The 26,568-nt window shown below is 41.8% G+C and overlaps 1 protein-coding gene across 2 annotated transcripts in view; it reads left to right on the top strand.

Annotated features, from left to right (window-relative positions):
- The window catches only part of Arfgef3 (ARFGEF family member 3), a 165,169-nt gene that overhangs the window by 28,740 nt on the left and 109,861 nt on the right, over positions 1-26,568 (top strand). For both annotated transcript variants that reach the window (NM_001427849.1, XM_039098805.2), the window contains 2 exons: positions 11,133-11,214; positions 13,867-13,998. In NM_001427849.1, coding sequence (NP_001414778.1) covers positions 11,133-11,214; positions 13,867-13,998 — 214 coding nt within the window. The remainder of the gene's footprint in view (positions 1-11,132; positions 11,215-13,866; positions 13,999-26,568) is intronic.

The raw sequence follows: 26,568 nt of genomic DNA, 5'->3' as shown, positions 1-26,568 counted from the left end.
GAGGCTTAGACAAGCATGAGCACTACCCACAAGTACTAGAAATTTCTACTTGACAGAAGTCTTGCTTCACATTCTGCTGTCAGCACACTTGCTTTGTAAAAGTTCTATTAATTATGTTTGCATCTCATTGTGAGTTTTGACAGACTAGTATGCCATTAATAAGGCCTAAAGAATCAATGTTTCTCCAAGGTGATTTGTTGTTCTGTTCCGCTTTTGAGCAGAACAGGCCTGTCCTTGGTTTTGTAGACTTCTCCAAAAGACGTTTTATGCCATAGAGCTGCTATTTTCAAAAGTAGCTACATATTTAAACAATGTTATCAGCATATAAAAAGATGCTAATGCCAATGTCCTCTCTTCTTGCCTAAGATTTGCTTCTTGAGGCTGGAAGTCTTTCCTGTGCATTGCTTCAGCTGGCTACTTTGTGTCAGAGGGATGCCGAGCTCCTGCTGAAATCCTGGCAGAGCCCTGACTCTTTGTTGCCAGCTGGAGTGTTACATCATGAAAAAAGGGCATTAACTAACAAAACGCGTGTGCTGCCATAAACTCCAGAGGGCAGATCAATTTCCGTAGGCATGTATCATGCTGGTATCATTTTCGTGGGAAGCCTGCATGCTTGTTTGTAGGGGGATGTATTCTAGATGTATTCTATTTATATTACATTCACTTAATTTCCATTAGAAATAGGACTAGCAACTGAATGTTGGGTTCACAAGCAATCCTAGTTTGAGTCAGGAAGGCATTTGGGGGCAGGCAGGGGAGACAAAATCCAGTAAGCCTTTGAAAAATGACCAGGAGATTTTGTTTCAAGATGAAAGAAGAGGGGGTTGCTCCGAGGCTACAGCACAGCTTTGATGGGGTGAGAAGGCAGGAGAGATGAGGTGAGCACAGCAGGAGTGCAGGAGGACTTAGACTACCGCCATGCTAGAAGTGGGTGTGGTGTTCAGGAGTCCAGGAGAAACCAAGGAAGGGAAGGTGGTGAGAGTGTTTGCTGGCACAGGGAAGGGCCAATGAACGCCACTGTTCTCTAGTCTATGATCTAGCCTCCAAGATCTGTGAGTTCTGCGTCTGTAGATCCAGCCAAGCTAGGATCGAAAGTGTGATTTTTTTTTTTAAATCGCAACTATGATGAAACCTGTACAGACATTTTTCTTCTGCCATTATTTCCCAAACATTACATTTTAGCAGCCACTAACTCTTTAAGACATAGAAACAGAGAGGCTTGGTGGTCCATGCCTGTCATCTCTGCTATTGGGAGCCTAAGATGGGAAGATAAAAATTATAGTGTAAATGTAATTTTGGAGGGTTTTCTACGCCCCCTTGTTCCCAAACAAGCTGATGGCAGGGAATACAAGGATGGACTGCCAATGAATAGAAAGAAGGGAATATCTTTACTATTTATTACATTTAGTGTGTGTGGTGTACACCTCTCTCTCATCTCTCATTCTCTCTCTCTGTCTCTCTGTCTCTCTCTGTCTCTCTGTCTCTCTCTGTCTCTCTTTCTTTCTCTCCGTGTGTGTGTGTGTGTGTGTGTGTGTGTGTGTGTGTGTGTGTGTGTAGAAGTCAGAGGAAAACCTTTGAGGGAACCAGTTTTTTCCTCCTTTCCTGTGGGTTCTGGGGTTTAAACTCAGGTTGGCAGGCCTGGTAACAAGTGCCATCACCCTGGAGAGCTATCTGGCTTGTTTGTGGACCTTCCTTCCCCTGCTTGCTCTGCTCTGTGTGAACTGTTTAATCCAGCAGTCAATGAGATTGGCCGAAATAAAGAACAACAACAAAAGCCTAAGCATGAAGGCTGCGGACTGGCCAGGAGCAAGTCCTACCTTGTGTCCAGTTGCAGAATTTCTTTCTTCTTGATTCCTTCAGCATCCACTGAGGCAATGTTTGTCCTCGTTTGTCATGGGAATCCCTAAATGGCACACTAAGCCATTTAATGTACCTGGCACATGAAAGATTTTGATAACTGTCACAACTGTCATCCCCCCTTGTCTCAAATACCCTTTGGTTAAAAGTGGTAAATGCTTGGCCCAATGAAAAAGACCAGTATATGGCCAGTGCTTGGGCTGTTCCCTGAGGTGAGACAGCCACTGGCTCTAGCCTTCTTAATGCATTTGCTTATTTACACAGGCACCCTTTAAACAGCCTTGTTAACACTGGTATTTTACCTTCAGCCATGTTTGGAAGGTGTGCTCACTCTTATTCTTAAACAGGAACAATATCCACGCTTCCTTTTGTTCTGTGCTCACTGCCAAATCAGAACCTAGTGTTACACTAGTGTTCAATTTTTGTCAAAAATGGATTCTAGAACAGTCATCCTTAGAAATAATATAGACATCATGTCAGCTGTTGTCCCCCAGGTATAGTTTCTCCATCTGACTATATAGATTTTATATCCTATGGTAGAAATGGTAATATTGATAATTGCTAGACTTCAAGTGATAATACCAAGCTGTACTCTATCATTAATTTTCTTCCAAAGTTATTAAAAATTGATTCTCCCTTATCAATTATCTTCTTTACTCATGTTTCATGATTTTCAAATATTGAAAGAACAGAATTTTAGACTAGAAGAGACAAATCTCTTGTTCTTTCATAACACTGTAGCGAAATATTGTTGTATCTATGTTGATTTCTATTTTGTTTGAAGATATTTTCAAAGTTCAACACAAATTGCAAAGGGAATAGAAGGGAGAAAAATCTAGCATTGAAAATTCTTCAGATGATGGACAAGCGTGCTTTATCATATGCTGTGCTGTTTTGAGTGAGAAAAGACCTCGAAAACCTCATTTGTTTTAATGCAAGGTACTGGTCAGTGGAACTGTTTGGAAAGGGTTAGGAGGTGTGGCTTTGGTGGACGAGGTGTGTCACTAGGGATTGGGCTTTGAGGTTTCAAAGGCCCACAGCATTCCCAGTTTGCTTTCTCTGCCTCAAGCTTGTGGATTAGAATGAACTCTACTAGGTGAGTGCCACGCCTGCCTGGTACTGTGCTCCTCACAATGCTGGTCAGGGAACCAACCTCTGAAACTATAAACCCTTAATACACCTTAGTCAGAACAGCAGCCATATAGAACATGTAGGACATTTGTAAATTCCAGAGAGAAATGGAAGAAAGCATTCATTCTTCATACCCCCCTGTGTGTGGCAGTGAGTTCTCTTATGCCTTTGTGAGCTGAAGAAGGGAAAGAAATATTGTAGGGAACATTTTACCAGGAGCCAGGTCTGGTGACAACAGGAAACATTCATTCTCTTCCAAGTATGAAAGTATCTGGTAGGACTGATTCAGAAAGTATTTGTGAAAAGGAAAGGAAAGGAAAGGAAAGGAAAGGAAAGGAAAGGAAGGGAAAGGAAAAGGAAAAGGAAAAGGAAAAGGAAAAGAAAAGAGAAAAAAGAAGAGAAGAGAAAAAATTGCCCCGTGGAAATGCCCATTGTTAGCCTGACCTAAGTAAGTTCTTTCTTAAGCAGAAGCTGAATTCATTTCCAGTGCTAGATATTCTTATACACTTGGATATTTTTATGTACACATGATCATTTTTATATGAAAATGATAGATAACACAACCTTAAATACCAAGGTAAAATATGAGCATCACCGTGTTATTCAGGATTTCTGTACTAGATTGAATCACCTAAAGTTGCCAACGTTCAACCTTTTCTGACTTCGGAGAAATGACAACTACATATGCTCAACTTAGTGATGGCAGTAAGCTTGCTAAGTAATCTTGCAAGCCTGTGGAAGAAAATGGATTTCATGTTGATCCAAGCTATGTCCCTGAGGCCTAATAGCTTCTGATAGGTGAATCTAATCTTCGTTTTAAATATAAGGGAAAAGGAATGACACTGACAGAAGCAATTTCAATAGAATATAAATGAGAATAGAAATAAAATGGAAATGTTTTAACTGTACTCCAGAGAGTGCGCGTTAAGGAACCAATTTCGTTCCAATTGGCTCTGTGGAACTGACTCAGGCAAAAGCTTCACCAGGGAAATTCATCAGTGTTGGTACAAACTGCACAAAAGATCTGTATGTATAAGCATGAAGACAGCTTGGTGAGTCTCACACAGGAGGCCGGTAGGGAAGATCATGGTTCCTGGGAGTGGTGGTGGCCGTGTCTTAAGCTCAGTAAGAACATCCGAGGAATGACTTGTTTTTCACTTACAAACAGCTTGGAACTTCTCATAACGTCATAAAGAAAACCACACTGTCTCATGGACTACCACTCAAAAGAAGATGATGACCCATGACCTGGGCTACTACGCCTGTCTCCGTTTCCAGCACTGGTGGTCATTAGCATTCCTGTTTCAAAAGTTGGGAGTTTCAGACATAAGTATATTCTATTGTGATCAGATCTACCCAAACTCATTAATCCTTTTAGTTCTTTCCCTATTTTCACTTCTCTCTCCCAACCTCTTGCTTGTACAGCCTTTCTACTGGTATTCCTTGATGATCCCTGAGCCCCCATTTAGAACTGAGCTCTCTGCAGCCTCTTGTTCTTTGTCCATGGTTCAATCAGGAGTCGTTGTATTCATCAACATCCATTGAGAAAAGAAGCTTCTCTGGTGAGGGCTGAGAGAAGCACTAGAGCGTAGGAAGCAGTTTCATATTGTGTTGTTTAGCTTAAGAAGAATAGGAACCATGGGTCCTGGGCCCAATTAGCTTCGGTTTTTTTTTTTTTTCACAATTAAATCTAGTCTTAGTTTGTTGTTATTTTTGTTGTGTTTGTTTTCTCAATATGACGGAGTGCTTGTGAGAGCCATTTATTTAAAAAGACATTCGTTTGTTCTTACCATTTGAGGGATTCAAAATCGTGGGTCTAGAATCTTCTTGGCCTCTGGCGATAATGTCATGCCACCTCCATGTTGGGAGAACATGACAAGGAACAACAACTCATCTGCCACTTAGATCTGAGAGAGAGAATTAGTCTCCTCGGGATGGCTCTGTCCCAGTGACCAGCCAGCCTCACCTTACAACATTGCTGCTCTGGGGACCACACGCTAGTCATGTCTAAAGCGTAGTATACCTGTACTTTCAATGGGTGCAATTTCAAGTTGTGACCCAATAAAATGTGAATTTTGGTTTTGTAATTGTTTATGTGTAGTAATCAAGGTAAATATGAAGTAGTATAGCGTTGCATGTTGTATGTAAAAGCTACCAATTTCAACAGGAGATACCAGAGGATCATATGGTGGCTTAATGTATGGCTCCTAGCCAAGTCCTAGCATTCTGGTGTATAAACATAATATTATAAATGTGAAGTGCCCTGTTGATGCTTCCCACCCAGAGCATCAAAGAAGAATCACCTCAAACCTTGAAAAAAAAAATGTGGTTCCACTAAAACATCTTATTTCTTCTCGTGTTAGTGGGTAATTATTAGCAGGTTGTAATTCTCTCCCATTCTTTTTTAAATTTGTCCTCGGTTGCCTTCCAGCCCAATTAAACTGGTCTGTGATCTATGACAGAGCAGTTAAGGAGACGGAGTCAGTCTCCTTGACGTGACCAGACACCGTGTCAGAGGATAATGTCTTTGGCGTGAGGACTAGAGTGCTACTAATTATTTTTCAAGGAATAATAGCATGTCAGGACATGCAACTAGAGCCTGCTGCCGTCAGTTAATTAGGCAAGAAAGAATTTGCATGTGCCTGTGCATAAAAAGTGGCCAATAAATGCAAATGAATGTTGGTTTTCCTGTGCTTTTTTTCCCCAGTGAGGCAGCATCTAGAAAGATCAAAAGATGATTTATCTGTGTTCCAAAAGTTCAAGGGGACTGGGTGTGTGCCATGTTGCATCTTCATTATAAATCCTCGGCCCCAATTAACAGGCCTGTCACACACTCTCGTTAAACTCACTACAAAAGGAAGGCAGGGGGGTTAGTGGTATTACAGGGCAGGGGAGGAAATCAGCTGTGCCCCGTGAGTTCTGTTGATTCCTGTGTGCATTCCTTTCCAGCTGAAGAAGGCTCTGAGCTGAAGACTGCTAAAGAACTGTAGAATGAGAGGGCCTGAGGGGCCTCAGATGTAAGGACAATCAGCCATCCCCCTGAATCTGTGCTGGCTATTGATGTAGAATCTTGTCAGAGGCTGTCTAGCCAAGCTAGCAAACTAGCAAAGCAGTCCTTGACTGGGCACAGACACTCAAGTTTCTACTGTATTGGGCAAGGTTCTTCCCTTCCGTGCACTGACTTTGAATCCCCGCAGAACTTGTGGGAGAGCGGTGCCCAAGAATCTCCTAGAAAATAATACATTCCTTCCTGTTGTGGTTTGAATGTGATGTCTGCCATATTCTCAGGTATTTGAATATTTGGTCCCCAGTCACTGGTACTGTTGATGGGAGCTTAGTAGGTATAGCCTTGTTGGTGGAGGTGGGTCATTAAGAGTGGTTTTAAGGTCTAAAAACTCTCCTGCCATCCCTAGTTCCTGTGTGTGGTCCTTCAGCCCTCAGCTTCCAGCGTCCGGCTCCAGTTGCCATGGCAACCCACAGCCATTGCCCACCCCCACCCCCAAGTGGTGGTGATGTACTCTTATTCCCATGGAACTCTAAGCCCCAAGTAAATCCTTCCTTCAATAAGCTGCCTCAGTCCTGGTGTCTTATTACAGCAATCGGGAAGTAACTAAGCTTGTCTGGAAGAAAGCGATTTGCCAGATTCATTTAGTTTTAAACAATTCATTATTTTTAAATAACGTGTGTGTATATGTGTGATGCGTGTATGTGTGTGTTTACATACTAAGCACATGTGTGTAGGTGCTCGTGAGCAGGTGAATGTGAAGGCCCCAAGTTGATGCTGGGAGTCTTCCTCAGCTCTTCTCTGATTTATTTCCTGAAGCAGGCTCTCTTGTCAATTCAGGGCTTGCCAAACTCAGTGAATTTTGACTGTCAGCTGACTCAACCTAGAGCACCCTGAGAAGGGGAGTCTCCATTCTCGAGTCCTCGGATCAGATTGACCTTGCACGTGTCTCAGGGATTATCTTGCTAATTTATGTAGGAGGCCCATCTTAGGAATTTCACTGCTGTGATAAAATGCTAAGACTTGGGGAGGAAAGGGCCTATTTCACTTATACTTCCATATCGCAACCCTCCATCAAAAGAAGTTCAGGTATGAACTTGAGGCAGGAACTGATCCAGAGGCCATGGAGGAATGCTGCTTACTTGCTTGCTCCTCTTGGCTTGCTCAGCTGGCTTTCTTATAGTTCCAAGGACAACATCCCCGGAGTAACACCGCCCACAGTGAGCTGGGCCCACATCAATCAAGAACATGCACCACAGGTGTGCCCAACGGCCAATGCATTGAAGGCATTTTTCCAATTGGAAGTTTTGTCTTCCTAAATGAGAGCTGGCTTGTCATGTTAATATAAAATTAGCCAGTACAAGACCTTAGCCCACTTCGGGTAGTTTCATGCCCTGGGTCAGGGGTTCTGGGATATATAAAAGAAGTTGGCTAAGGGGATACAGAGAGGGCACAGAGTTTAAGAACATTTGATGCTCTTGTAGAGGACCTAGGAGTTCATTCCCAGCACCTACATCAGGCATCTCATAGTCACCTATAAGTCAAGTTTTGTGAGGTACGACACCCTCTTTTGGCCTCTGCAAGCATCTGCACACACATGGTACATATACATCTACTCAAGCACACATATACACATAAAAATAAATCCTTGGAGGGAGGAAGGGGAGTGGAAAGCAATAGCTTCTTCTCCCACGATTTCTGTTTCAAATTCTTGCTTGAGCTCCTGCCTTGACTTATGTCAGTGACAAACTCTAAACTATAAGCCAAAATAAACCTTTTCTTCCCTCAAGCTGCTCTGGCTAGAGTGCTTTACCACAGCAATAGAAAGCAAGAACACTTGATTACTTTAGCTAGTCAGTTCTTCCTTGGATCTTCTGTCTCTGCATTCTAAATAGATTATTGGTGGCTGCCATAGCTGCCCAGGTTTTATGTGGCCTCTGAACTCTGGCTTCATGCTTGTGTGTCAAACACATTCTCCACTCAGCCATGTATCTGTCTCCCCAGCCCCTAAGTAAAGTTTTGAATTGGCCTGTTTTCATTGTACATGGTGCTAGATTTCACAAGGACATTTTGTTTGTGTGTTTAATGTACTTTGAACATATAACTCCCCTCTGTCCTCCCCTTTTGACCTGGAGTTTTTCATATCCATGACCTAAAAAAGCTTAAGAAACAGCTGTTAGAGCTTTGCTCTGCACTTTTGATACAAAAGGAGGTTAGGAAGAATTTGTTTTAGGTTGTCAGACAGAGCTAGATTTGAATTATGTCCAATACATATGAATTGAGTAGACTTGGGCAGGCTGCAAGACTCCCCTGAACCCAAGCGTTCTCTAATGTGACCTGAAGATAGATAGGCTTATTTTAAAGCTGTAGTTGTAAATAAAACTAAATGTGGAAACAGTGCCTGCTAAGAACAATTCTCTTCTTCTAGTTCATTCTGCATATGAATTAACAAAGGCACCTGCTTTGTCCTGTTCTTTGTGGGCTTGGGCCCAGATCTGTATACGTTGCCTGGCATATTATTGGCACCAAATGTTGGTTCAGTGGACGGACAGGAGAGCTGGGTTTAGTGCCCAGTGAAGTCGTTGCCTTCAATGATATTTCTCCAAAGCACTTATTTTCTAATAGAGATTTTGGACCTGTTTTTGGTTTTCTTAATGCCCTTCTAAGGCAATTAGCTCTGTGTCTTGCGAAAGCTTTTAGAAACACGAGAAGGCTAGATCTGCTTAGTTCGTGTTCTAAGGCATAATTTGTGCCAGGGCTGGGCAGACTAATATGTTGGTCAGATCTTGCCCCTTACCTGGTTTTATAAATACAGGTTTATTGGAACATGGCCATGCTTACTGATTTACTTAATGTCTATGGCTGCTTTTATATCTGGCAGAATTGAGCAATTCTAATGGAGACCATGTGAAGTGCATAGCTCATATTACCTGTCTGTGCATTGAAAAATTCTGCTACTCCCTGCTCTACTTCAACTCTTTAGGATTGGTTTTTATTCTATTTTATTTCAGATAGAATTTCACATACTACCAAATTTGACCTGGCCTGGTGCTCGCCATCTAGACCAGACTGGCCTCAAGCTTGCAACGATACTCTTGCCTCAACCTCTTAAGTTCTGGGACTACAAGTGTAAACCATTGTTCCCATCTCAGTATTGGCTTTAAGAACGGCCTTTTTAGTGGATGGGTGGTTTGGATTTAACAAACTTATGATTTGGTTCATGTCTGAATGATTCCATAACCCACAGCCCTCACAGAAACTGATACCTTTCAACCCAGCACAAACTTTGTTGAAACGATCTCATGCGGCCAGGCCTGCCTTCATAACAGCGTGACGAACAAACTAGTAAAGTGCTTCAGAGTCATGATACAGCCTGGCACTCCTGGAATTTGTCAGCAACCTAGTTCAGATTAGTCATGGGGTAGAGTAAGGACCGAAGGGACTATTTATGCAGATAGAGGAGTGGCAGTGATTTTTTTTTTCAGTTGTATATGAGCATCTTACTGCCTCCCAAGGGATGCTTACAAAAGAATGCCTGCTACTCCTGGATTTGGCACTCACCCAGCCTTGATCTATAATATGTAACACATGTGCAGTATCAGCCTGCATCTACCTCATATTTTCTCATTCCCAAGGCTCTGAGGGGTTTGTATTGACTGAGTGGCTTCTTGGTGCTGGGCCTCACTGTCAGATCTGATTCCAGGATGGAGACGAAGGCTCTTTCACAGTAAATTCATCCTGATGGAGATGTGATCGTTTCAGGGTTTGCAAGTGAAGTCCAGGGTTGCTTCTGTTGTCACACCATCAACCCCTGACTCCTCCTCCCCTCTCTGTTTTCTCTCGTCTAATTACTTCTCCAGCCTATGAACTGGTTGTAATGGAACAAAAAGAAGCCAAACTGGAAGCCTCGTCACTTCCTCTGTAAGCTCGATAGTGCTTTTTTTTTTCCTTGTCACCTAGAAGGGCAGACAGCGCTGTTAACAACGACAAAGTTATAGCCACCCATCTGGCAGTACATCTCTGTGCTATTCATCTATCTGCCAAAGGACGTGCCTACCGTAAACTGGCAGCACTGTTCATTGATCATCATGTAAAACCGGCCGTTGGGTCACTGGGTCGGCAAGGAGAGAGGTGAAAAGGATTAGGCGCCGTGTGTCCTGTTCTTCCTGCTGGCTTGTCATCAGCTGTCTTCACAGCTGCAGTCAGCAAGTGTTAGAGACCCTCAGTCAGTGGGGAGCTGGCGGACGACTCCACAGGAAGACTGCAGAGCTGTGGGGTGGACAGGAAGGAACCAAGGCTATAGCTGACTTTCCGTTTCATTGTATTCTATAGCAGTGGCCCTTATTCCTCCACAAATGTGACCCTAGACTCTAGCCCTGTGGCTTGCTCTCTTGTCTATCTAGCTTCTGCTGAAAATGCAAACAGATTGCTTGGGTTGCTCTTACCCTTTAGGCTCCATCTTTCAAATATATTTGTGTCTTCCATTGGCCAAAGGTGTTGATGTGTGGCTATATTTCTGCAATGTATTTTTCTGGACTTGAGGGAGACTATAAACTATTGTGAGTGACTAATGTACTCTTTAAGTTAGGGGGGAAATCAGCAAATTAAGAGAACTTAAATGTATATGGATAAAGAATGTTAAGTCATGATGCAGTTACTTCCTAGGTAGAAAAAAGGGATGGGGTGGGACATAGAAATGTATGCAAATGCTGCTCCCTGTAGCTGGTGTACTGGGTATGAGCGATGCATTAATCTGGGGAAGGGGAAAGTGTGTCTACAGATCCCTCTGTATGGCACTTAGTGTACTGTAGACCCATGAGAAGAAGTAATTGTATCTGTTCTTCCTACGGCCACACTAAGAGGGCAAGCTCCTGATGTATTGTCATTTCTACACAGCTTTGTTGATTTCCATGTGCAATGATTGGGTTCTAGTTTTTTGGGTGATGGTGGTAGGGGTTGGGATGGTGGTAGTCATGGGGTTTGGGGTGGTGGTTGTGGGGTTTAGGGTGATAGGGGTTGTGATGCTGGTGATGGGGAGATTGGGGTGAGGAGGGTTCGTGGGGGGTTATGCATAACGTTTATAGTGCATGGCTACCAGGTTTGCTGAGCTCACATGATGTACTTGTTCTTGTGTCTGCAGGGAGAAATGCTTGCTGCCTCTCCAGTTGGCTTTGGAATCAAAGAATGTGAAGCTGGCCCAACATGCTCTGGCAGGAATGCAGGTATGACTTTGATGAGAGGCAGTCATGTGACAGAAGTTGACAGACCACATTGGCATTGAAAGAGAAAATCATTGGCACGTGAATGTCAACTGTCTAAAACTTTGATTGGATTAAGATAATAGCCACAAAAGGGGCAAGATCTTAGCCTCCAGAATTTCTCTGGACACAGTTTTACTTGGTCAACATAGTCCAGCATTGATTCTCAGGGATCAGCTAAGCCCACATAGGGATGAACTTTTATCGTAGAGTCCAACTTTTTGGAAAGTTAGGGGTCCCAGGAAAAAGTGACCCCTAGAAGTTCCCATCAGTTCGCATCTTATCTGTATTCCACATCTGTGGTTTTGTACAATTGGGATTAATAGTAAACTAGAAGATTTTATGATTGTTTTCTATCAATTTTTTTATTAAATTTTCATACAATTATACATTGAGCAGACTCCCCCATATCCCCTGGCCTCCCACCTCCCATGAACCCCTTTGTTTCCTTAGACAGTTCCCTTCTATTTTCATGCCATGGGTCTACATATGATTCTATTTTTTTTATCTATATGACACTTGCTAACCACAGATGAGAGAAGATACGCTTGCTCTCTGATACTGGCTGAATGAGCTTCTTGTATCCATTTTCCTGCATGTGGCATGGCATTATAATTGGAGTATATTCCCCATGCTTGGTAATGAGGTTTCAGAAAGCTATGTCATGAAGGCATATCATATAGTTTGATAGTATTCACCCTATTCTCTTCTCCCTTCTCCCCCATGCCAGCCCCTCTGTTTCCCTGTCCTGAGTCTGCTTCTATTCTGCCTCTAGACATCTTCCTTCTACTCACATTATATATGTATGTGTATATATGTATATATATGTATACATGTATATATATATGATTTTATGTATCACTGTAAAATACAGGCTCCAGAAAAAAGAGAGAAGCACCATATTTGTCTTTCTGGATCTGACTTATGTTGCTTTTTTTTTTAATTCTGTAATTAGGTTCATGAACGGATTAATATATTTTTTTTCTAGAACAAAACTGGGGGAAAAAAAATCCTAATCCTAAAAGTCAAGCTACTTGAGAGTTGTGTTTGAAACCAAACAAAATGGGTGCAGTCCCAGGCACAACAAGGCAATGGTTATATAGACTCACTGATTTAATGAGGCCTTTGGCCTCTGAAGCACAGTAAAGTCCAAGCCTACAGTGGCATTTGTCCTTGTGGGCAATTCTCCAAGGTTTTAGGGTCAAAGAGACCCGGCTGCCTTCTAAGAGAGGAGCCATATTAGAGAGCCAGAAATTAGCTCCTGTTAGCTTCAGTAGATTAGAAGTAGTTAAACTGTATTTTAAGATATAAAAGCATAGGAAATTTCAAAGCAACTTCACTAATGTTCTTCAGTGGCCCTTGGTTTCTAGAATTAGGCCATCTGTAGAAATAAACAGGGGTTTGCTTTGATCTGTTGCGTGTTTTCATTTTCTCTAGCATCATGTATATTTCCCACTTTCTCCCTTTCCAACTTTGCAACAAAAGTTGCAGTTCCAGGTTCTCAAGGGCTTGCTTGTTCGTGTCAGTGATTAGTGGCCTGGTCTTCCTTTTTATGAGTCTGTCCCTCGGTGCCTGGTATCTTTAGGCACAAATACGGAGCATCCAAACCTTTCTCGCTGTAAGACAGCTTCCATATAAACTTCCAACCCTGGACCGCTCTGGGAGATCCTATAGGGTTTTAAACAGATTCCTGCTTGCATGTAAGTTACAATGGAAAAGAACAAATCGGGCCAAGAATAAATAAACATAAAATAAACCCAACGCTGAGTCTCAGCAGGAAAAATTACCTATTGCACCAGTTCAGAGTTGGGGAGAACAATTTAATTTCCTGCCTTGTGAGTGAGTGAGAATTTGGGGTTTCAGGGTGAGACCGCATGGAATGTCCCCCGATTGCCTGCTAAGTGTTGATTCGAGTGTGTCTCAAGCTGTGTATCACTCTCCAGCATCAGACCATTCCAGAAGCCTTTGGCTCGTTCCCTGGGCACACCCTTTATGTCTTTAGGATACTTCGTTTACGTAGCTTTTGAGAAGCACGAGAGAGTGGAGTTGTAGGCTCATAAGCATAGAATTTTTAGGAAAATAAGCATTGCCCTGAGTAGCAAAAGGTTAATCCACAAGTTCCCTGATGTCCTCATGCAAATGAAAGCCTTCATTTCTTTGGGATATATATTAAGGTTTATAAATTCGGGATTAATTTCTGGAAAAAATGATGGCTCACATTAGGTAATAAAACATACATAGCTGAAAAAATGAGCTTACTCTCTCAAGACCTTTTCCTTTTATTAAAAAAAAAACTTACATTGGGGTATTTTGTGGGTTTGGGTTCCTCTTTCTTAGCACATCCAGTCTTTTATTTCCACTACCTGAATAACCCAGATGGCCAGCACATAGCGTTTTACTGGCTGAAATATGGAGTGAATACCTAGCGTTTAGAAAGATACTTTTTCCAAAGCCCACTTTCTAAAGTTTCATGCATATTTCCTTTTAATGGTACATGGTATTAGTTCTCACCTGATGACCTCCAGCTAGATACTCCACAGTGAGAGAAGAGAGATCCTCAGACATAATCAGACACAACAGGAAAAGGTGCACTCACTGCCTTGTGCCACTTTACAGAAGCTCCTGTCGGAAGAGAGATTTGTATCCATGGAGACAGACTCCGATGACAAGCAGCTGCTCAATCAGATCCTGAATGCCGTGAAAGTGACGCCTTCGCTCAATGAGGACCTGCAGGTGGAAGTGATGAAGGTTCGTCTAACATGGGAACAACTGGGCGTCACTGGGAAAGGAGGACACTGTGACCCAGGCCAGCACTTAGTCTTCAATCTGCCTTTTGGTTGTGACTACACAGTTTGGTAGAGTCATCTTATCTGGAAAGATGTTTATTATCCTTGCTGTAGTCCTCCAAAATCACCTTGATTGTTTAAGAGTAACAAGGTAAAGTCTCAACCAGTAAAGCCCCTGTCCTGATCTGGTATCCCAAGTGTTTGTCGTTTCAGGGTAGGATCCACCTGATCACTCTGGGTATTGTGCCTACCCGCATACACTACCCCACAGTAAAGCATGTTTCACGCACACTGAGATTTATCATGTCTCGTTGGCAAGAGGAAGGCCACCCACCTTTCAGAGGCATTTCAGATTTATGGTTTATTTTATTTTTCAAATTATATCAGCTGGACACGAGGGGCTAACTCAGCAGGTAAAGTGCTTGCTTGGGCAAACATAAGGCCTGGAATTCGGATCACTAATACCCACCTGAAAGACAAGTAAGGTAGCATTCGTCTATAACTCAAACACCAGTGGCAGAAAAGAGACAGGTGAAGCCCATGGGCTTCCTGGACAGTCAGTCCTAGCTAAAATGAGGGGTTTCTGGTTCAGTGAGAAAGACAGAAATAAGGTGGAAGGAAATAGAGGTTAACTTCTGACCTCTACATGCATATGTACAGCAGAGTACATGAATGCCCCTGCCTCCCACACATGTGCAGACATGCACAACACACACACACACACCATTGCATGCACCTACATACATACACATCATATCACTCTTATCTCCTTCTGTCCATTATTACTTCCCTTTAGGGATGGTGTGGTGGTTTGTATATGCTTGGCCCAGGGAGTGGCACTATTAGGTGTGGCCTTGTTGGAGGAAGTGTGTCACTGTCCGGGTGGGCAATGAGATCCTCCTTGTAGCTGCCTGGAAGTCAGTCTCCTCCTGACTGCCTTTGGAACAAGATATAGAACTCTCAGCAACTCCAGTGCCATGCCTGCCTGGACGCTGCCATGCTTCCCGCCATGATGATGCTGGACTGAACCTCTGACCCTGTAAGCCAGTCCCAATTAAATGTTGTCCCAATACGAGTTTCCTTGGTCATGGTGTCTCTTCATAGCAATGGAGCCCTAACTAAGACAGATGGTATCTCTCCTTGCCACTCTTAACTCTGAATTACTGAGATCAAGAATCCCTCACCATGGTTGGCATGTGTCATGATCTGTAACTAAAGGTTGAGTAGGAAAAGGTGGATTTTGCCCAAGAACAACACTGTGCCTACAGAAGCACAGCATAAACTAACAAGACGGCTTTTAACACAGGCGGCTCTTCTCCCGCCCACAGGGACATTTGTAGAATAATGTTTGAGGGCCGTTGGTGTCGAGAAGTGGTTGCTTTTTTCCTAAGCAGACACTGTAAGGATTTGTCTTAGACAAAGCATTTCAGATTCAAGTGTTCAGTTTCTCTAATAGAAGAGACTGACTTCAGTACTGCCCTAACATGACCTAACTATGTTGGCAGGTAGCGTAGGTACTGATCGAAAACTCAGACTTTGAGGTATACTTCCCTGGCTTGCCTCTCATCCTTCTGTTTATAGCAGAACATCCCAAGACAGAGCTCTTTACTGTTCTTTGTCTTGATTCTCTATTCTTTGATTTTGTTTGTTTGTTTGTTTGTTTGTTTGTTTGTGGGCTACAGAGTTTCTCTGTGTTGAATTAGCTGTCCTGGAACTTGTTCTGTAGAATTCAGGGACTTTCTCTTCTTCAGTACTAGTACCAACCCAATAAAATTATTCTAAGGACGCAGCAGGGCAAAGGTTTATAAAAGCTTGACATACTGCTTGCCACAAAACAAGTTCTTTGAAGAGTTCTGTATTCCTGATGCTGCTAATGCTTCCTGCCGAATGGCTACCTCCATGGGAGGTCTAGGAATAGGCACTTTTGTCTAGTGTGCCAAGGGAGCCTTAGAAACATCGGACAATGAGAACCTGATGACTCATTTTTAAGGTCTCATTTATGTTAACTGTTTTTGCCTCTGCAACATGCACTTTTGCCTTACCCTTTGGTATATTTTGGCAGCTATGTGCTACGTACTCAGATAAACCAAGTCGTAACCACCCCTACATCTGTTTTACTTCTCCATTCCCTCTGTGACATTCTTTGCGTGTGTGTGTGTGTGTGTGTGTGTGTGTGTGTGTGTGTGTGTGTGTGTGTGTGTGTGTATTTCTGTGTATCGTATACATATGGCTGCCAGAGACTGACAGAAGATGTCTCCCATGTTTTCCTCCTTGTGTTTTGAGACAGTGTCTCACTTCACTTGGAGCTTGCCAATTTGGCTAGATTTTCAGGCCAGTGAGTTCCAGGGAAGGAACCTCCCGGTACTTGAACTGAGAGATTATAGATACATGCGCCTATACCAAGCTTTTAACATGGGTGCTGGGGATATGAATTCAGGTCGTCTTACTTTCATGTCAAGCACTTTATCTACTGAGCAGTCTTGCCAGCCCACCCTTGAAGTAGAGACAAGGCTACAAGTCCCACCTTGTGCTTGAGACTTTCAAGTGTAGTCGAAGGGTCTCCTGCCTCTGAGATTTCATTTGAGATTAGAATAATCTGCACAGGATATTTCAAAATAGTTTTGTATTAATTTTCAGAAATCTACCCTCTTATCTTTATAATGACCCAATCAAACAAGTTGTAACCAAGTCCTTGTTTTGCTAATATTGCTACTGCTTCAAAATACCTTTGCTTACCTAGCTTCCAAAAATTGTACTGAGAAGAAAATAGAGAGAATTATTTGGGCTCTGGGAGGAAAGGCTGGACCCCCATTATTACACTGGAAGAATGTGTTAATTTAGTTTTTGTTTTTCTATGTAACTCGTTTTCATGAGAAATTATTTAAGCAAGGTATTTGTATGAGTGTTTTATAGGTACAGATTTGCTTTATTTTGAGGCAGGATCCCACTCTAGCCTTGGCTGTCATGGAACTCAGCATGTAGCCCAGGCTTGCCTCAGAGCCAGAGAACTTTCTTCCTAATTCACCCTTCCAAGTGCCAGGATTACAGGAATTCACCACCATGCCTGGTCCAGAAAAATCTTTTAAAATGAAACATGATAAACATTTTCAAATGTTTGTCTAGACTTACTACTCGGGTAAGATACTTTTCTTTATGTCTGTTCACAGTACATTTCTACAAAACACCCTACTGAAGTAGACGCAGACAGAAACCCTAGTATAATTTCATTAGACTTTAAAATAAGGCAGGTGAGCGGTAATCTCGGCAGCTTTTGGGAGGAGGGAGGTACAAAGGGGGATAGAAGGCCACGCCCTTTAGAGTTAAGGTCCAAGAAGGCCAGCATGCTCTGTGATGGTCACTGAACAAATGTATGGCCGAAAGGGGAGGAAGCTTCAGAGGAAGAATTAGAAAGCCAAGAGTCTCAGGAAAAGCAGACTTAGGCTTTTGGCCAGAATCCAAAAGAAAAGGAGATAAAAAGAAGGAGGAGGAAAAGCTACACTTTTTTGAGTTAGAGCTCTGAAAGGTGGTCAGGCTTTGCAGTGCTGCAAGGGGGCCCTGTAAGCAGCCGCACTGTTGGGTGGGGCTTCTGGGAAGTACAAGGCCAGTATCTCATCAAGGGCATAATTATTCCTGCTATCTCTGTAGCGCATCTTCCAGTGAATCCGATTTCCTCTGGGCAGTCTTTAGGGCAGGCGAGTGGCAGACACAGTCAGAATAATTCTTGAGGGAGAACTAGGAATCGGGGGAAACACAATGACAGGTCTGTACCTATACACGTAGCTGCCCCTCAATGGGTCTTGAGGAATCCTTGATGGTGCCACTATTTTATATGGCATTTTAAATCCTAAGGAAGGGGCTGTTACGGTGTTTAGTATTCCATTTAAATGAGACAGTGAGGTGGGGGGCAGCAGGGATTCAATGGCCTGCTAACTTCCTGTGATCTTTTTTTTTTTTAGTTTCTATCACGTATTTTACTTACATAGTTGCCATTAGTATTTATAAGCATGAAAAACCGAACCAGATCACGCTCCTAAGAATGTGTAACCAGAATTTTTAATTCCTGGAAAGAAAAACAATACAGTTTCTCTTTTAGAGGTTTTTTTCAAGAGAGGAAGCAGAAATTAGCTGATAGTGGAAGCCAGGATTGCAGATATAGCAGCTCATCTCATTTAGAAGGATTATAGACGTTCAGTCAAAGGTTAAAACAAATCAATGATGTGTGGTTCTAAGGAACAGAATAGGAATTTTAAATCACTTAGTGTGGGAGCTGTCCCGTGCAGTTTTACTCTTTAACAGGAGGTAGAGAGAAAGCAATTGTGATTTATTGAAATGGCCAGGGAAACCAATGAAACATTTGGTAACTTGAACAAATAAAGTATCAGAACTATAGAGAATCAGAAAAGAAGATTTCCCTAAAGATAGATTACCTATGGAATGGATTCATAGATGGCAGGAGACTATGTAACATATAGGCCAAATGCATGTCTGCTTTGGTAACAGTTTCCCTTGCTCTGTGCCATTTCTGTAAATGCCATACAGATTTTAAAGGAGCGGTGGACATAAGTAATGCTATCTCTACTGGAGTAGTTAGGGCTTCCCTTCTTTGTAATGGATAACCTTTAGTTTATTAACTGATACAGATGGCTTAACCTTCAAAGACTGGAGGGAATTACGACTGGCCTTCTGCCTCTGAAGCCAAAGAGAAAGACATGAACATCCTATCTAGGGAGTGCAGGCTTTGGTGATAAGAAAGGATAGGACACTTGACCCTCAAAAGCCATTTTAAGAGTTCTATTACTGGATGTATATGACTTTATGTACTTCTGCAGATAATAAAGATGAATGCTGGTGGGTAATTATAATTTTCAGAGGAAAAATGACAGGGGCTGCTTATTTAAAATGTATTATGTGTCAGATACTTGGCAAGTACTTTACATTCATACCAAGGTCAAACAGTAAAATAACAGAGTCAGTATTGAATTGTGATTCAGCCTGATGGGAAATCTGTTCATTTAAACAGTGGATTCCCTTGTCCACCAAGTCTCCCCTGAGAGATCTTCAGGTGGTAGATATTACTGTTCCCATTATGTAGATGGTTGAACAGAAGCTTTAAGACACCAATTACAAAGGGGAAATCTAGGAGTTTCTAAGACTCTTATGTTTTCAGTATCCCCCTGGAGTGATAATCTGCCCTCATTCACTGTATGAGATTCAAATTGGATTTTGTAATCTTGTTGATAAAGCTCTAACAATACCACAATAAGGTGTCATGTACAACCTCTGACAGTAGCACGATAAAATGCCATGCAGTTTTTATAAACATTGGGTTTTCCCAATGGCCTGGAGCCATTGAAGAAAAAGCAACTAATACCATTGGGTGTGTGTGTGTTTGATGAAGATGGAGAAAAGGGAAGTGACTGTGTTCATTCCTCAGGAAACCATCTGTTTTGTTTTGGTTGGTGTTTGTTTGTTTGTTTGTTTCTGATAGAGTCTCTCACTGAGATCTGGGGTTTATTGATTCAGCCATTTTGGCTAGCCAACAAGGCCCCGGTTCCTAATTGTCTCTACCACCCCAGCATTGGGATTACATGAACATATCAAATTCATTTCCTTGTGATCATTCAGATAGCAAGCACTTTGCCTCCAGAACTGTCCTTCCAGCTCTCAGTAATGTTTTAATGGAAAGTCCTTCACTGAAATATTTATCCAAACAATTATACATTTATCCACTAGCTTGGCTCCTTGTTGTTGGTGTTGTTGTTGTTGTTGTTTGGTTGTTTTTATTTGGTTTTAAGATAGACTTTCTCTGTGTAGCCTTGGCTGTCCTAGAATTCAAGCTATAGACCAGGCTGGCCTTGAACTCGCAGAGATCTATCTACTGAAATTAAAGGCATGTATTACCACTGCAGGGCTAAGACTTGACATTTTTTAACACTAATCATTAGCTAAGCTTGAGGGTGAAATACCAAGTTCTTTACCTTCTTATGTCAAAGGGCAAAGAAAGCCCTTCTTACCATAAGTCATGAAGATACTTTGGAAGATTTATAATAGTCTTTGGCATTAAGGAAAAAATCAAATGCTTGATGAAAAATGTATGACTCCACAGCGTACTGTTGTTGGAGGTTGTGTGTAACTCCTTAACTGCTGGTTTTGAGGGTAAGTCTCACAAACTTAATAGCACACTGTGCATAGTAAGTACCTACAGTGCGTTGATATGTGGTTCTCCTAATTTGTTTTTAGACAGCTTTCCTTCCTGCTGCTAATGTTGACGGAGATAAGGTTTATCTACCTGGCACACACATTTATACGATGATCATTATATTTTTCCTCCCTTCTCTTGTACCCTTTGGAATAACTGCCTTAGGCAGATGATTATAAAGAAGAAACAAACATGCGAACGCCCATAACTATAAATTTTTCCTTTAAATGGTTTATTCATTCTTTGTGAGATGAGGTTTCTAAATTACCTATTAATTAATTTCATGAGGATCACCATGTCTAGGTGCTGTGCCATTTGAACGTACTTGAGAATTCTCTAACCTAATGTTTTAAAACTCTTTCACTATGATCAGAAGTTAGGCACAGATGTAAGCTCTCAATGTTTACTGTGACTGTTCTAGAATTCTGAGTTCCTAGGAGAGTGGAAAAACCCTTCAATGATTCCGATCTCTTATTCAATAAGTATTGTTTGATTGTGTGTGTATGTGTGTTTGTGCACATAAGTGTGCACCAGGCACAATGCTGGACTCAGATGAGCCTATGGTGTGAAGGAAATGAAACCAGAGTCATGTAAAAACATAATCTTTGGAGGTTAAATATTAAGGCAGAAATCAATAAAATATAAAAGAACACCCAAACCATGATAAACACAATGACAACATAGTCTGAGGACTAGAAAACTATTTATAAAAGGGCAGGTAGAAAGGCATGAATGGAGGTTCTTCTGAAGAAGTAGATTTTAGAGAGGAAATTATCTAAAAGGCATGAGCCTGCACATGATAACCAGGACAACCATACCCAAAGGGAAGCAAAAGAAGACCAAAGGTCTAAGATTCACTTTAGCTAAAACAAGGATGAATTTTACTTTCTCATAAATTATGGGTTCTGATTCAAGCGTGGATGGAAATTCCACTAGTTAGTAAGTAAAAACTAATGATAGGCTTAGTGGGTTTTTTTTAATCCCTTTGTTGCCTATCAGAGCAGCTGGCATTTTCTTTCCCATACATTTGGGCCAGTATAGGTTGGACAACGTCTGTTAGAATCCCTCAGTTCTCGGCACTGTTTGTTTCGTATTCCACAATGGCTCCCCAGCCCTTGCCATGCAGTGCCATCGTGAAGAAGTAGTGAAGGAGAGGAAAGAAAGGAACCATTTCTGCTTGCATAGGATGGATTAGAACTCGGTCACAGGCCAATAGACAGTAGGCTTGAAGATGTAGTCTTCACTCTGAACAGCCATGTAGCCAACAAAGGTCAACTGGAGGTAACTGGGAGTCTGCCAAGACACTTATCCTATGAAAATCTCGTCTGGCTTGTTTTTCCCCAGGGTTATTCCCTTCGCTACCTCTTGCTCTGTTTTTCTTGCACTTTTCTTGAAGGGGTGAATGAAGATGCATTTAGTTGTGCATGAGGTTAGCAAGAGCCCTACGATAGGCTGTTCAGGAGAAAAATGCACACTGACAATCTCTCCAACTAGTGACCACTAAGTTCTGATTCGAGCATGGATGGAAACTAATGACAGAGCTCGTGTTTTTTATCCCTTTGGTGCCTCGCAGAGCAGCTGGTGTGCGCTCACTAATTGCCTGTTAACTTGGTTATTAACTGATAGAGACGAGAGGGAAACACGTGGTATTTTTTTAGTGGTGCACCAAAATAAACAACAAACGGGACAAACCGAATTGTAATTGCAGGTGAGAATGTGGGTTCAAAACTGAAAATATTTTAGACTTGTATTTTAGAATCGAAGTAGCCTATGCTATCAGATCATCTCTGTAATTAAACTGGCATGGTGCAGTTCACTTCTGGGACAGTCACCAGAGCAGAAAGACTCTTACAGTCTCTTAGATTTTCCGGAAAGGCTATGAGTAGGGGCTGGAAGTTAACCCGGTCATAAATGTATCATGTTTGAAAGGCCAATGGGCTTTCCAAATATTTGAACTGACTGCAGAGCCAACAAGAGTTTCAATGATGAAACAAAATGAAGGACTAGAAATCACTTCCTGTAGGGGAAGAATGTTCATACACATATCCAGGTCCACAAAAAAAAAATCATAAAATAATAAAAGAAGTGCTCATTTCTACAGTTGGCAGGTTTCATTTTTGTCCTAGTTATTAGATAAGACTGTATGAGGCATAATTAGAAAATATAGACCTACAAGCTCCAAGTATGAACCAGGACATTGGAAATACTGTGCTTCATGAGTTCCTTCTGAATTTCCCTTTTTCATCTCGTTGTACTCTCCAGACAGCTTAAACCGGGGTAATTTTTGTCTATAGTAAAATAATGTAGGGGAGGAGGAATGGGATGAGGAACAGTCAGAGGGTGGACTGGGAGGGGGACAACAAATGGACTATAAAGAAAGATATGATAATAATAATAATGATAATAATAATAATACAATGAATGTATATCCTCATATATTTCTAATTCCTAAAGTACAAACTCGTACTTACTGAATTACAGCTGCTTAGCTTAAAAAGATGGTTTTGTAGATTATTTTGTATAAATTGCCCTGTCATGTCCCGTTGATAGACTACGGTGTCACTCCTTACCTAAATCACTGGGCATTTTTTCCCTCCTAGGTAGAATTCATGATTTGGATGTTTTAGAAGAATTTCATAATTATTAAATGGTTTACAGAGAATCAGTTTGGTTCTATCCCTTTGATAGCTACCCTGAGACGCTCACCTGGGACATATTCAAATCAATATCAAAACTATCAAAAGCCCCAAGCTTACAGAGGCAGAGATCATCTGGGGTAGTAGCCTCATTCTGAAGAGACCCAGCAGAAAGGGGAAAGGACAGGAGTAAGTACATCAGTGCAGTTTGATTTCTTAAAACCCAGATGAGAGATTAAGTCACAAGCAGCTTACAAAACTGTGTGTCCATGTGTGTATGGACCTTCCAGAACTTTTAAGATTCTGATTTTTCAACTTGCACTGGTTTGCGCACTGTATCAGTCAGCTTTCTTTCAGTTACAAACTGAGAAAGTCAGCTTTCTCAGGACCACGGTTGTCTGGTTCTGATGCTTTTTAGCCTCTTTCAGGGAAGAAAATCATAGTGGGTAACACATAGGAGAGCAAAGCTGAGTACCTCATGATGTCTCAGAGAAGGGGGGAGGGGAGAGGGAAGGAGGAGAACGAGGTAAGGTTTCTTTTACAGGCATTCCTCCAGCGACCTAAGTAAGGTCCTCCATTCCTCTCCACCCCCTAAAAGTTTTACTAAAGCCAAATGGGCACTACAGGCTGGTGATCAGGCCTTAAATATATGAACCTTTGGCAGACATTTGATCTCCAAGTCATGTTTAGCCTTTCACATTGTAACACAAAGTTAGCATCTGTAAACTTCATGGTTAAGAGCCACACAACTGAGTTATAAAATACCAAGAAAAGGGAGGGAGAGAGAGAGGAGGGGGAGAGAGAGGGAGAAGAGGAGGAGGAGAAGGAAGAGGAGGAAGAGGAGGAGGGAGAGGAGGAAGAAGAAGGAAGAAGAGGAAGAAGAAGAAGAGGAGGAGAGGAAGCGGAAGCGGAAGGAGAAGAAGAAGAAGAAGAAGAAGAAGAAGAAGAAGAAGAAGAAGAAGAAGAAGAAGAAGAAGAAGAAGAAGAAGAAGAAGAAGAAGAAGAAGAAGAAGAATCACCCTTATAAAGCTTTAAGTAAGCTTATAGATTCATGGCTGTCATAGGTTACATGTGACATAACATAGCACTCAAGTAATTTTTTATCAACATATATCAACTATGTAGAGTTAAAAGCAAAGCGCTCAATGACTTGCTATGTGGTAAGAAAGAGATAAATAGGATCACAATTACCATAATTTGTGGTTCAACCAGAGGGTTAGAAATCCAAGTAGGAGTGTTGAAACAAATATGGCTACATTCTTGTCCTTATCTCTTAAACAATAGAGTATAACAATTATTTGCATATTATTTATGTTGAGTCAGACATTGCATGTAATCTAGAGATGATCTGAAATTTCTGATGCTGTGGATAGATTTTATGCAAATACTGTACCACTTTGTATAAACAATTTGAGTGCTCATGGGCACTGACATCTGTGTGAGGCTCTGGAATTGATATCTCTTGAATACTAAGGGACAACTATATTCATCTGTGATGGTTAGAAAGTAAAATTAAGAGTTAAATCATAGAGAAATGTGTAGCACGTAGGTTTAAAAAACAATCCACACTAAACAGGCTACGTACTAGCATCAGTGGTGTCTGTCTGTGCATAGCCCAAGACCAAGACCGTGTGTCTTTCCTAGCCATAGCCTCTCTCACAAACACTGGCTCTGCCTCTACAGAGCTCCAAGATCGCTCTCATGCAGGCCTCAAACCCTGCAACCAGCTGTGGGCGTGCTCTCACCAGCCCACACCTCTCCCCTGGAACTCAGTCCTTCCCCAGTCTTCCCATCCCAAAGCCTGGCTGAATTCCACCCCACTATGTTTTTTTTTTCCCTCTGAGCCTCCGAGAATGGAAAACACCAGGCAATCTTACTTTAAAAATCAACAGCTGACACAACCACTGGGTAATCTGACATCCTAAACTCATCGACTGCTCTGTGTTGGAAATCTTCCGGTGGTGGTCTAACGTTTCCTGAGCTACATCTTGCCTCCTCTTACTCCCACCTCACAGTAAAAAATGGCTGTTTCTTCCTCCCACATCCCCTCTCAGATCCGGAAGGCCTGTCTCCTCTTTTTTACCCAGCAATTGGCTTTTTGTTTTCTTTATTAGCCAATCAATCAATTAGGGGAACCTCCCCTACAGAAATGTAGTGTATAAAGGTGGATCTGTAAGACTACTAGTTAGAAATCATGATTATGAGGAATTTAGAAGTGAGGAATAGGAAGAGAAGCAATTTGTTTAGTTGCTGAAGCAAATCTGTAACCTTATCATAATTAATATTTATGTACTTTTCAGGAACATCGCCAGCACAGTAATTCCTAAAATTTGGTAATCAGGGCCTATCTAATGAATATCAATAACTTATTACAAGTTGACTTAGCGTTTTACTACTGTGAACAGACACCATGACCAAGGCAAGTCTTGAAAGGTCAACATTTCATTGGGGCTGGCTTACAGGTTCAGAGGGTCAGTCCATTTTCATCAAGGTGGAAGCAGTGTCCAGGCAGGCCTGGTGCAGGAGGAGCTGAGAGTTCTACATCTTCATCTGAAGGCTGCTGACAGAAGACTGGCTTCCAGGCAGCTAGGGTAAGGATCTTATAGCCCAAGCCCACAGTGACATACCTACTCCCACAGGGCCACACCTTCTAATAGTGCCACTCCCTGGCCTGAACATATATAAACTATCACACAAAAACAACAAATAAAGACCATACATAAACCACAAACTATAATAAGTAGTCTGAAACAATTTTCAAGTTGAATATCTAAGCACTCTACCCAATCTGCGTTGACTAAGAACAGTTCTAAATATCTCAGAATAGACATTTCTTAGACCCAGGGCAAGTTGACCTAGGAAGGGAATGTCTCATGGCCTGCCACATCGGGTTAAGACTAGTGAGTTTTTATACCATGAGGTGGAATAGCACAATTGGCATGATAGCTCAACCACCCATTTCTTTCTGCTGTCAGGACCTGAACTGGTGGACTGGTCCCAACCATCCCTCTAGTAGATGGTGACCTTCCCCCAAAGAGTGACTTCAGCCCACAGTGTTCACGGTGCTGAGACTGAGCAAACATGCTAGACATAGGTAAAGTTAACTATCCTTGACATCTACGTTTTAAGCTCTAAAAAAGGAAACGTCCTCTGAAACTCTGTATGCCTTCTTTGAGATTCCTTCTTCCTGAAGGCAATTTTAGCATCTCACTGTCTCTCAAATGGAGGCTACTCTGTTCTCTGTGCATGGACAGACACAGGCTCTGAGGAACATCTTATCACTGCCAACTTAAATGAAAGGAAGTTAAGAAGTGTTTCTTTAAAAAGAGAATTTCTCAATGAGTTTTTTAATTGTGAAAATTCAAGCCAACAAATATGAGATGTCAAAATGAACAGCCAGAATGGGCTTCTGAGATGTTCTGGGCCGGCTGACTTCCTGCACAGAGGAGGAGAGATGAGTGAGTGTCTTTCCCTGGGCTTTATCCACTTTCTCAGTAACTTACTTGTTTATTAGCTTGGTTTATAAATTACACTTCATACTTTTTTTAAAAAATGAGGTCATAGCTTCTTCAAGACACATTTGTGTAAATTTTATTTTTAATAATTATGTCTTCTATATCTTCTGTGTTCCCCTCCCCCATGTCCCTCTGGAGCTTTGGGATCACATTGACCCCCCTCAACTTAGTTCACTTCTTAG

The sequence above is a fragment of the Rattus norvegicus genome, chromosome 1 (genome assembly GCF_036323735.1).
Source record: "Rattus norvegicus strain BN/NHsdMcwi chromosome 1, GRCr8, whole genome shotgun sequence".
Classification (NCBI taxonomy): domain Eukaryota; kingdom Metazoa; phylum Chordata; class Mammalia; order Rodentia; family Muridae; genus Rattus; species Rattus norvegicus.
The sequence above is the reverse complement of the archived record's forward strand: the minus strand, read 5'-3'. Positions and strand labels throughout refer to the sequence as shown.